Source organism: Branchiostoma belcheri, unplaced genomic scaffold, assembly GCF_001625305.1.
Source record: "Branchiostoma belcheri isolate BF01 breed outbred unplaced genomic scaffold, Haploidv18h27 scaffold34, whole genome shotgun sequence".
NCBI classification, from domain to species: Eukaryota; Metazoa; Chordata; class Leptocardii; order Amphioxiformes; family Branchiostomatidae; genus Branchiostoma; species Branchiostoma belcheri.
This window is the reverse complement of record NW_017803954.1, coordinates 968,087-980,770: the sequence shown is the minus strand read 5'-3', so window position 1 is coordinate 980,770 and position 12,684 is coordinate 968,087. Positions and strand designations below refer to the sequence as shown.

The window sequence follows — 12,684 nt, the reverse complement described above, 5'->3', positions numbered from 1 at the left end:
CAGGAGAGGGCAGGTTTCAATTTTTATATTAAAACATACTATCAAACAAAGAAAGATGGAAGTCATGGAGAGACTTTGAAAGACCAAAAATGTGTGTTCAATATTATGTATGACAAAAACTACAACCTATAATACTAATCTATTCGAGCTGTGGATGGAAAACCTCTTTGGTGCTGATCTATGATATGTGACCATTTTGTGAAATCTCGTGGCTCCTGGAAAACTCTCCTTGAATTTATTGCACGGCCTATCGATAGTGGCTGATGGACCACCTCATTTTAGTGCAGGCGGCCTTCGCTTCAAGACTGATCATGTATGGTGCAGTACTATTGCTAGTCTGCTGGGGGCGCTTCACTCAGGTCATTTTACTCCCGCCACCTGTCAAATTCGTCATCCAAACGTAAGTCATAGAACACCTTGAAATTGCTTTCTTGTGTCAACATGTTGAGGATATTTGCTTAAAAAATTATTGCTTCATTGCTTATTAGATTTTGTACCACCAGTAATGTTTACACACCTCGAATGCTTTGTTACTGGCCGAAACGGCTTTACATTTTGCAGCGGTAATAGCACCGCCCCCCGCTGTCCCGCTATCCCGGGCCAAAGTTCACCGTCCCCTTCGCACCTGGCAACCGACAACAAAAGCACCTAGCTGTAGTTCCCGTAGCAAACACTCCCACTTGGCTGCCCACAAGAGCACGGCTACCCAACATCAAGTGGAATAAGGGTCCGGAGAAGCCCTTTAGACTCTGAAGAAGCACAGAGAAAAAGCCACAACGGTGAGTATGTGATTTTCTTGTCTGTTTGTATGTCGAGAAGTTTGCGTCGTTTTTACTAACCGGTTTGCTGACCTTCCAAATCACAGCAACAAGTGTTCTAATCGTCTTGTAACAAACCATTATATACACGCCCGTGGAGGCTCGGTGGTTTGTTCGTGGTTATAGTCCCATGAAATACTAATTTCATACCTCTAATTTGCATGAATTTTTAATGTAAAGCTTTCAACTCCCCAAGGAAAGAATGTCATGTATACGTGTAACAGGTACCGACCAGTATAATGTCTCAGTTGGTTTTAGGGAGAGATCACATTTCTCTCGTGAGCCTCGGTGAGGATACTTCTGCCAGACCCTTCAGTGAATAGTACTGTTTCAAAAGGCAATTCAGAGCAGGAAATAAGAAGTAAGCCATCCACTTGACACTGTTTAATCAAACTCCCAGTCAAGTTTTGTCAGTGGTGGAACGGACAGGTGTGTTTCTAGGCTCTTACCTGGTCATACATGTAGGTAACAATGCACCTTTATCCACCTGTTGTGAAACATGATTGTTCGTGTCTTTTCACTTTCTTTGTGTTGCAGTTGTTATTAGGTTAAGCCGTGTGAAAGCTTTTAAATGTGATTTCACTGCCATGGTGCTTTCGTCAAAACAAACAGAAGAAAATCCTGGGAACCCAAAGTTGTTGCATCACTATGTTAATGTCTTGTTTTACCCCTTACTAAAGGGTCTTAGCAATCAGTCCAGTCTCTTTTTTCAATCACTTATAAGAGTAACACAGAAATCATTGTTATATCTGCAATGAAATCAATAAATGGCATGTCTTTTCAAGTAACCAAGTGATCCATCTGAAGGAATGTTTACTAAATCAATCAAGTGATGTTGTTCGAAATGACTGTGTGCTGAGATCTGTATTGAAATGACCTTTCAATTTATCACAATAAAAGTCTCATTCTTTTTTTCTGGAGTTGAACTCTGTACCAGCCATTTAGTTTGCCTTTCTATGCTGATTCAAGGGCAGCCAGCTATGAAACCAAAGTGGTATTTACTTTTGTCCAATCAATATCCATTAGTTGTTTGACCGTAGTATAATATAAAGATTTTATTGATTGCAAAAAAAGGTTTGAGCTTTGTCTACTCATTGAAATACCTTTTTATAGTCTTGGTTCATACACTGTGATAAAAAAAGGAAATGTTTATGTTCTAGATTCATCTTACAGTACCTTTGCTAAGCTTTGTTCAATTGATGTTTCCCCAAAGTAAACCTCTACTATTATGGTGACAGGTATGTAATGGAAGTGTATGCCTCATTGAATGCAATGGGTTATTTACCAACCACTCCCAGTCCCTGACACCGTGTTTTCTTTGTGTTCCTGCCTGACCAGGAGTCGCCATGAGTACGTCACTGTCACCGCGGTACCAGGAGAAGGTGGGTCCGCAGCCCAGCGACATGTTTGCTTCCTACATGAACCGTCATCGTTTCACCACTGAACAGGTGGACGATAAATCTGAGTGCATGCATGGATTATCATAATGGTTTTAACCAAAGAAAAAATTGCATGTTGATAACATCAGGTTTTTAAGGATGTTATTTTCAAAATCATGATATCTTTTTTTTAAGTACATGTATATGCATGCAATAACAACAAAAGTAGTGTATAAAAGTGTTATCTGAAAGCTTTACTTTGCTTTCAAAAAGGCTTGTGTTACAAAATATCCATGAACCAACAAAGTTACCACTAGTAGTGATGTAGTCAATATTACTTTTCCAACAATCCCTCAGAATGACACAGCCAGCATCTTGGCACAGACCAAGATCTTTGAGGAGGAGATGGTGACGTTGCGGAACCTGTACGAACACGAGGTGGAGGACCTGCGGGGAAAGCTACAGGAGGTCAGCCTGGACAGGTCACGACTGGAGATCGAGAACAGCAAGAACTCACGACTCGCCAATGACCTTCAGGACAGGTCAGATGTGCCACCATTTATTCATGGCCATCAGTTATGACTGCTAGTTGTATGGTCAAGCTTTGCTTTACCAAACTCTACACACATGCAGTGTATCAGATTCAATGGTACAACGATGTTTTATATTCAAGTAATTTTCAGAAAGTCAGATTGGAAAGTGAAATGAGAAAACAGCAGTTTACCTTTGATCTCATGTGGCTTCAATGGTCAGACTGACACTGTCAGACACTGTCAGAGAGTTCCACAGTAACTTTTTCTTATAAAAGAAGTGACACAAGCAAGTACATGTGTACTGTCATTTGAAAGTAGTAAAAGAACCTCTCGTTATGTAAGTATTTTTTGGCACTTCAGGCTTTGTCTCTTACATTCAGGTTGGAACTGAAATTATTTTGATGTCCTAACTGTTTTTTCTGCCTGTTCCTCCCCAGGGTGAACATCAGTAACCAGCAGATCTCCCGCCAACAGCAGGAGCTAAATGACTGTGGACGTCTGCTGGCACAGAAGGATACAGAGATACAGGTGAGAACTCACACTGTGTGATGTAAGGGATATCCAAAACATGTTCAGGATGAGAAACCAGGCAGTGAGTAAGTGTGTTACATCAAAATGGAAGTCTAGTCTATCTGTATAATTGTAGTTGGAAATCAGAAGTTGCACCTGTAAATTTTGTTAGCTGTTAGCTGAATACCTGTTTGTCTTAATGCAAAGATTGCATCCTACAAGTCCTCCGTTTCCCATCTTTAGAGTGCTCGGACTGCTGCCATGCAGCCGGCCATCGCCCTGGAGTCACAACAGAGGGAGTTAGACCACGTCCGCAGGAGCTACGAAGAAATCAACAGGAAGTAAGTCAACATTTTGACTTGTAGAAAAAGAATTTAAAGCCTGGATTGGCTGAAAAGTCGATACATCTACCAAGATTTGGCTGGGATAGACTTTGTTGTCAAATTAGCAATCTGATAAGTGACTAAACAAGGCTTTTCACAATATTTTCTTTTTGAAGATTGCAGTTTTCCATAGAGGGTCAATCATTTTCCATCCTAAGATAATAGGTGATTCTTGTAATTCTGTGATGATGACTTTTACTACTGTTTAAGATTTACATTGAAATCATACGGAAATAAAACTGTTACTGTAACAGTGTTGTTGCTTATTCCTTGCTGACAGACTGTCGGATCCAGAGAGGTGGGATGATCTGTTAAGCTCACTTTTCCAGGCCCCAAATCACAGAAAAAAAAGTAGCATAACTTAGAACCAACTAACTTTCAGCACAGGTGGTGATTGGTGTGAATTTCAGACTCACACATAAAATTACGTATTACTCTATATTAGTATTATACAGACGTCAGTGATAACCCCTAACTGAAGTGTGCTACTTTTGATTGGCAGATTGGAGGCAGAGCAACTACGCAGGATGGAAGCCCAGGAGGAAATCAACAGGATGCAGCAGCAGCTGTCCTTCAGAGACCAGATCCATGGAGCAGTAAGTCCACAATGTTCTTTGTGTTCTTTCCTTGCTTTTGTTCAACATACTTTGTTGTCATAAAATGTTGCAATGGTATAAACACCCTGAAAAGATAGTACCAGTATAACCAAAGATCTTAATACCCTATTTCGGGACACAAAGTAAAGCTAATTACCAACAAGCTTCAGTCCTTTGATCCTTCTCAAGTTGAAGTGACCCAAAGAATGTCCTGGCGGTTCTAAGTTCCAAGGTTTTATTGTTTAGAGCATCTATAACCAACCATAATCATATTTTCAGGACACCCATGATCTGAAGGCCCGTCTGGAGGGGTCGGAGGCCATGGTTCTGGCGCTGGAGTCTAAAGTACGTGAGATGAGTGGAGGAGACAGGAACGCTGCAGAGATCATCCAGAAGGTGAAGGATGCTTGTGACGCAGACATCAGGAAGTACCAGGACGAGGTGGAGTCCAAGTATAATGCAGGAGTGAGTACACAGGGCAGCTGTTCTATTGGTCTGTCAATCATTATTCTCTCTCTTCCACTGTGTTCTGGATGTGCAGTTAAAGAAATTTGTGTCCTCTTAAGACAAAATGGTTTGAGAATAACACACTGCCTCTGAAGCTGACCAGTGTTCTTGTGCCTGTCCAGTTCCGTGAGTTCCATCAGCAGCTGGAAGTGTCCAACAGCACCATCACCTCGCTGACCAATGAGAACCAAGAACTGCTCATCACAGTCAATGATCTCAGGTCCCAGATCAGGAGCCTAGAGGTCAAGGTATTACAGAATTGTTTTATCTGCAAATTTAAAACACTGAAAGCCTGCCCTTTCCATCTACTGCAAAATAAAACCACTGCAGTTCACAATTTACAGTAGCCACGAAGTTTTGCTGATCAATATATAGAGTAAAGAGAAATGCTGACACCATATTCCCCACAGCTGTCCCATGCCGAGGAGCTGAGCAGGTCCCTGCAGGAGTCGCTGGACCAGGAGCGTTTCCGTTCACGGTCCCACCTGAGGAACATGGAGGACAAACTGCGCCAGATGCAGGACCTTCTCATCGCCAAGGTCAGGGAGGTCGACCCCGTCTCCGCACAGGGAACACCCATGAGGACGGAGATGGAGGCTCTGAGAGGCATGCTGCAAGACGAGGATAAAAGGTGGGAAACATGCGATTTTAGAGAAAAATGGCTTATCATCAAGGAACTTCTGCAAGATTTAATTTGCTGTAAAGATGTGTCATTGAGGAAAATTACTCGCATCTGCTTTTCTAACAACATGATTTATCTCCCCAGGATCGAGGTTGCCCAGAGAAGCCAGCCTGAAATATCAGTCACCTCCATCCCACCAATCAGCTCTGCCTCTCCGTTAGCGCCGATCGTCAGATCTCCCGCCCACCCCAGCGAGCTGCCGGCGGGCTTTGGACAGCTGGCGTCACCACACATGGGCAGTAAGCCTGTCGGACCAATCACAGCATCACCCAGGGGGGTAAGTGTCATGTCCAGGCTGATATATGTCGTTATTTAAGGGAAAATATGTAGTTATAAGAGTTACTGATGTCACATTACACGGGACAATGATTTACAGAAAATGTACCATTGATTCTGTACTTGTGATTTCATTCTCTCCCCAATGACTTCTGTTGTGAATTTTGTGAATGGATGAGCCCCAATGTGGGAAAATTAATTTCATCCTTAAAGATATCATATTTTCACCTCTGGACATCTATATTAGAAGGAGTTGAAATATTTTTTGTTTCTTTTAAATTTAGTTGACCATGTAGTTAATGTCATCAAATGTTGAATGTAAAATGTCATTTCAGTTTGACGACAGTGACATCAACCATGGCAGGAGTCCGGACATCTCCAAACTCCCTCCACGACCTCACTCGACCCCTGTGGCACCTCTGGGACAGGGTCGGGACTATTTTGACTCCATGTTTAACGACCTGAAGAAGGACACAGTTTTCACCAAGGTCCACCCCAAGTCCAGCCCCCCTGGCGGCCGACCACAGTGGTCATCCACTTCTCATGACTATCACATCGCAACAACTAGGTTTGTATACAGGACATTTCTTTTTCATAAGCTTTTTTATGACCTGCTGTCATAAAAGATTATGACATGTATCTCAGGTACAAACTGCTTCAAGAGTCAGAATTGTAATACAGATATGTATTATAAATGGTTAGAACTAAATGGTTTCTTTTTCATGAAGTGTCTAACATGGATGGTGTGTCATGTCCTCACAGTGCAACTGGGAACCTGAAGATCTTGGAAGTGAACCAAGACGGCCATTTTGTGAGGATCTTTAACCAAGCCACAAACATTGATGAGGAGATTGGCGGGTACATGATCCAACAGAACGTTGGTGGACATCCTGTCGCAGTGTACCGCTTCCCGCCACGTACACGGCTGAAGGCAGCACAGACTGCTACGGTGAGTTAGAATAAAGGATGTTTCATTCAAACCTAAGAAAGACTGTCAACATTCATGATTTTATTATCTCCATATTACTATTTCCAAGCCATTATCTAAGTTTGGAAAAGTATCTTGCTGAACCATCCATGCAATCCATGATACTGTTGCTGCAAAGTTGATTGAATGGTTGTTGTGACCTGTCCTTGGTGCTGATTGGCTGATTAGTTCAAAGATTCTCAGGCTGAGATCTTCCCTGTCCTTGGTGCTCATTGGCTGATTAGTTGAAAGGTTATTCAGGCTATGATCTTCCCTGTCCTTGGTGCTGATTTCCTGGTTAGTTCAAAGGTTACTCAGGATTAGACCTTCCTTTTCTTTGATACTCATTAGCTATAAGTCTGGCTAACAGCTCACCAGTTTTTATCAGTTTGAAACTTTGTCTATCTTTTTTTCTGTAATGCTGGTTGGTTGATATTTCATACTCAGATATTCTATACTATTTTATACTCTAGTCAACAATAGCAAACATTGAAGCAAATGGCTGATGATCTAAATGTGTTTTGTCTTTTTGACCTGTTTCATTCTGACTTTGACCTTGGTTTGCCATATATCCCCAGGTCTGGGCAGCAGTTGCTGCGAGCACAGCACGACACAACCCGCCGACAGACTTCCTGTGGAAGGAGCAGCACAAGTGGGGAACAGGGCCGGAGTGCACCACTATTCTGTGTAAAGCCAACGGACAGGTACTTATGTTTCTTACATATAAAAACAATGTACCGGGTACTTACAGATTAGGAATTGAGACAGGAGATTAGGAATTGAGTCTAATACTTGAGTATGAATACTTCATGATTTACATCTTCTCTGTTTGTTATATATTCACCTCCTTCAGGTTTGAACTCCTCTTTCTTACATAGTACATGTATCTAATGTTACTAAATTGGCACGCTCTTAACCCTTTTGTTTGAGTGATGGGTATTTTTTTTATATATATTGATAGTCAAAATCTATTGAATATCACTGTGTTAGAACTGGGCATTAGAAGGAATTCCAAACTTTGATGTACTTGATGAAATCATTTTCCCCAGGCCATTGCATGGACAACAGCTGCTCACAGATTTGCCAAGAGCGTGCCAAGTTACGACAGCTCAGACGATGAGGGGGAACAAAACAGCACAGACCAGGTAACTTACACCTGCTGGAAGTTTTAGTTCAAACGTCTTATGCAAAATGTTCTTAATACTTTCCACATCGCCTGTGGTTAGGGATTGAAAGTTGCTGTGCATTTAAGAAATCTTTCTGTGAGCTTTAGAGGTATGTGTAGTTGAATGTCCAATACTTACTTTTGATTCTTATTTTAGGAGAAGGAAACTCAGAGGTTCAGCAGTCCCTTTGGTGACAACACAGACCGACAGAATTCCCGCGGTCACAGCGGAGTAACATCACGAGAGCAGCCACAGGTCCCATTCCTCAGAAGGTACAGTGCACACAAATTCTTCTTTTATTAAGTTTTAAATTTTATTCATTAATACATGTAGACATTATACTAGATGGTATTCTTTTGTTTGGTCCTGTTCTCTGGGAACAGAGGGGCAAGAACTAAAACTGAAACATTCAGTCTACCTGGGATTTCTTCTTTTTAGAAGAGGTGGAGACACTAGGATCTTTAAAAACATTTGGAAGGATGAAACATTCACTACTCTACTTATCTAGAGAGTCAGACTAATTTCATTGTGACTTTCAATCTCCATCATAACTGATGAAACAGCCCTGACAGTTATACTTTCTGATGACTTTGTTAAACTTGTGAAAGTGGCGTATAGTAGTAGGTCAACACTTTCAGCTCATTGTGATATTTCTCCATGATAACTGCAGAGAGAAGGAGAGTCCTCCCAGTCTGTCCCCAGACAAACATCCCCACGGAGGTCACCCTGGCATGGCGACCCACCCGCAGTACGGAGAGGAGCGGGCGCTGATCATGGGGAACGACAACAGCAGCGCGCTCCGACAGTCCCGCACACAGAACGGCAGACCGGACCCACTGCCAGGTACCACACCAGCACTCATGAATACCTGAAAACAACCTTTTCCCTAATTTTGGCTGCACTATTTTTAACCAACAATGTTGTGATGTGAACTTTATTTTCATCAACTTAAATACCATCACCATGAGTATTGTTTTCCTTGGTAAAACCTGTTGTGTTTCTCCCCAGGTACCCTGTATGCAGGAGGTGCCCGTGCAGGCTCCGCCCCTCTCAGGAAATATATCCCTGCTAACGCGGGAACCAACCGACTAACTAAATCTGTAAGTTTGATGTTTTGTCTTTCTCCAAATGTGGCATTTTTTTGGCTTTGTTGAATTACTGAAAAGTGTACAGACTGTAGAATGGTCTTGTAAACATCATCACATTCACAGTTGCAACTAAAATCTGCATTTTGTTGTTCTTTAATATCTTGCTTGCAAAGTGTCACTTTCTATTTCTAAAAATTCTTGATGATAGTTTTCTTAAATGTGTCAAGCTTCTTCATGTCCCTGTCTTCCTTTGTCTAGCAGTCACAAACCTAAATGTAGAAGCTGATAGTACAATCTTATTCCCTGTCCCTTTTATTGCACCTCTGATTCCCACAATCAAAGCATCCATCCAAAAGCTATTTCAATTTCATGCTTTAGAAGGCAAATTGTCTGTAATTTAAGAAGGTGGATCTTGAAAAAAATGAAAATAAGTAGACTAGGGTTCAAAAGATTTAACTACCCTCCAAACCATTTTAATTGGAATAGCACTGGCTAGTGGGTCACTTATTCCTTCTGTACTGTAGTGGCAACTAAAATCACCCATAAGCAACTATGATCTCTTTCTCAAATACTACTCCTCTAAATGTGGGATGACATTCCCTGGTCTGACTGTGTTTTCTGTCCCCTGTAGTCCCAGGGTGGGATCCGTGTGCACCTCCCTGGCACCTTCCTCCCCCCCTCCAAGCAGCATGAAACCGGCATGCAGATCATTAACAGTCAACATAACTCCGGCTTCCAACCCCCCACTGCCCCGCCCCCCTCGTTACCTCCATCTGGTAAACAGCAAAAGGTCAGCAAACATTCAATATTATTATAACATGTTATCCAGATTCTTCTCTAGTGCATTAGATTGTGCAGGGTTTTGTTACTTTTAATCAAAAATATCCTTTACATGCTGACCATTTTCAATAAATGCCAGTAACATCCACTCTTTTAAGGTGTGCAAAACCATATTGATGACCATTTTAAAAACAAACTGAATATTTTGTGTGTTGATAAGTCAATAAGCGTTTTGTAAAAAGTAAAACTTAAATGTTGTTAAATATGTCTATTCTTCTTTTTGTCTTGTCTTGATTTCATGTTTTGTGCATACCTGACTTTTCTCTGGCAAATAACTTAACCCCATGGGCATGAAGTAATGTTTCTTTGCTTGTGTTTGCTTCTATTTGTCTGTCTGCCTGTCTGTGTTTGTATGTAATTTCTGAAGGTTCTGCCTGAGGGGATTCTGTCATCTTTGATTATGATTCTAACAAACATGTTAACAGTCAAACATCTGTCATCACACATCAAAACTATTACACCCATGACAAGATCTTTTATCAGTGTTGGTCAGAAAACATTTTGCCAAAAGGTCAGATGACTTGTATTGAAACATGTACATTGTAACATGTATATTGTTTTAGCAGCAAACTCTTTGCAGTGTGCTATTAAATTTGTTGAGATTTTTGATAATTCAGAATAATTCTAATCTTAATTAATCCTGTTTCTCCCATTTTCAGGCCGACCCTGTGCACTATGGCCCACCAAGCCCGTTCACCTCCCCACTGCAGCAGCGTTATGCTAAAAGCCAGTACCAGGGGATGGACTTCATGACCTACCCTCCTACAGTTGTGTCTCCTTGGCACTCTGGCTTTGGGCCATGAAGTATAGAGAATCCAACTTCTATGAGATGCAATGATGAATGGTTATTGGCTAGTGATGATTACCCATCTATCCAGGTAATGCTCATTGGACAGTGATGCAGACCAATCAGAGACCTCCTTTCATGACATAAGTGAATCTATAAGATGCCATCTTTTTTAAAAGTACTAGTAAATCCTATTAAGATGAATTAGTTGATCAAAAAGTTATTTCCAAACCAGAGTTGTTCTTTGAAACAAATAAAACACATAAATGAAATGTAATAAAATTCCTTATACAAGGTTTTCTTCTCATATACATTTCATATGATGTGAAATGATATTGGTACATATACAACAATAACATTATCCATTTTGTGTATCTTATTTTATACATGATGTTATACTTTATAGTAGGGAGATTAGCTTTTTGAATGAAACCAATAGATACATGTATGTGAAAACTAACTAGATTTCTTATTTGAAAGTTTGTATATAATGTTCATGGCTTGTTGGGATGTATATTGATGATACTTGGGGAAGCATGATGTATGTATATATATATTGTTGGGCATGTGTTATAATTATCAACTGCCAAAACTAGAAAGGGTTGAAATGAGAAGTTGTAGTGTACATTTTATTGATCAGCGCATTGATTGTGACATCTAAAACCAATTATTATCCCTTGTACCTTGATATAGTCGACAATATATTATTAATTGAAGGTTCAACCAACAGAGAGGATCTCTGACAATTCTATATAAAGTTGATGGTTTTGTTTCAGAAACTACACCTGTGACTTCTTTTATCAACATTGATGATAATTATGTGCATTAACTATTGATGTTCTTTATTTTCATTTTGTGTGTACATGTATTTTGTCTGCTGCTACTATCATATAAAGTGAATCCAAAACAAATTTCTTAGATAGTACATGTATATGGAGAACTACATCTTTTGCAAGAAGATACATTATGATTCTGTGTATATATGCAAAATGTGTCTGATTCATTCAATAAAGTTGTTGTATGTTTAAGGTACTCTGTTTCTACTGTTTCATTGACCTGTGACAATATGTACCTAAAACGATATGTCTCTGTACCCCATGGCCAAACAGGGACTGAAGATTACACAATATCACAATTGTTGGGCCTTAAACCTCCTTGGCCTTAAACCATAACATTGCCCTGAGTCTGTTGCGATAAACTTAAGTACTTGTAATCATAACAAAGAATAATGTGTTGAAATTTCCGACAGACTCTAAGATAGCATAAACATGACTGTGGGTGATAAAGTTTGGGAACATAAGAACAGTTCTATATCATTCTTGTTCCCAGTAAATTTCATTTCTATGGAAGAAAGTGAGTGAAGAAAACACATATTGTCAGCCACATGATCATCTTTATTATGATCAGCATCATTATCTGATATTTTTCAAATGCTTTTTGTATGTGTATAAAGTAACTGAGATATCAATCTATACAGCTCTATACAAATCAGCAGAAAGTATCAAATTAGTTTCACTGGCATCAAGTACATGTATGATTATTATTATTATTTTTTTTTTGAAAAGTGACCATTCTATACAAACCGCTCTTAAACATGTTTGGAAGAAAATTGTTCAATTGGAAATTCTGATTTGATTATCTATCAGAAGCTTTTAATGAATCTAGAAGTGCCCATTCACTGTGTCATTGTTTATATTTGTTCTTGACAAAGCAATATATACATGTAATTCTGACAGCTCCAAATGCTGAATGGTCATTTTGAATACAGAAAATATAATGTTTAACAACATGCTTTAGAATATAGAAGAAATATAGCATAAACCTTTGTGTAGTATACAAAAGTATCAACTATCTTAAGCAACAAAGAACCCAAGTGATATATAATCATAATTGGGAAAACATTTCATAGCAGCCTGAAATATAGAACCAAATTCCACAATAAACACTTAACTTTTTTATACAAGTGCACCACCTATCTGCCATACCTTACCAAGTAATATCAACTTGACCTTACATATGAAACCCACCTAAGTTATTACATTTTGCTTCTGGGGTGGAATCCGCATTATGTTTAGAAACTGTTGTAGAGGCTTTTAGCAAAATAACTTAGATGACAGAAGAGTCTGGTATTGTTACATTAAAAATTACAAAT

General features: G+C 39.8%; 1 protein-coding gene across 3 annotated transcripts; it reads left to right on the top strand.

Annotated features, from left to right (window-relative positions):
• The first annotated feature begins 539 nt into the window (after positions 1 to 539).
• LOC109475645 (lamin-B1-like) lies at positions 540 to 11,666 on the top strand. 3 transcript variants are annotated; one of them, XM_019776387.1, is made up of 19 exons: positions 540 to 779; positions 2,157 to 2,266; positions 2,555 to 2,739; positions 3,168 to 3,258; positions 3,484 to 3,581; positions 4,126 to 4,219; positions 4,499 to 4,684; positions 4,849 to 4,974; positions 5,137 to 5,357; positions 5,493 to 5,685; positions 6,020 to 6,252; positions 6,447 to 6,633; positions 7,230 to 7,355; positions 7,701 to 7,796; positions 7,974 to 8,089; positions 8,488 to 8,660; positions 8,826 to 8,917; positions 9,537 to 9,695; positions 10,405 to 11,666. In XM_019776387.1, the coding sequence occupies exons 2-19, from the start codon at positions 2,165 to 2,167 to the stop codon at positions 10,546 to 10,548; spliced, it is 2,622 nt and encodes an 873-aa protein (XP_019631946.1). In that variant the 5' UTR covers positions 540 to 779; positions 2,157 to 2,164; the 3' UTR covers positions 10,549 to 11,666. The 3 variants fall into 3 exon arrangements, with proteins under 3 accessions (XP_019631946.1, XP_019631948.1, XP_019631949.1); XM_019776389.1 differs by having other exon boundaries at positions 541 to 779; positions 2,157 to 2,200; positions 10,405 to 11,665; XM_019776390.1 differs by lacking the exon at positions 9,537 to 9,695 and having other exon boundaries at positions 543 to 779; positions 10,405 to 11,664.
• The last annotated feature ends 1,018 nt before the right edge of the window (positions 11,667 to 12,684 follow it).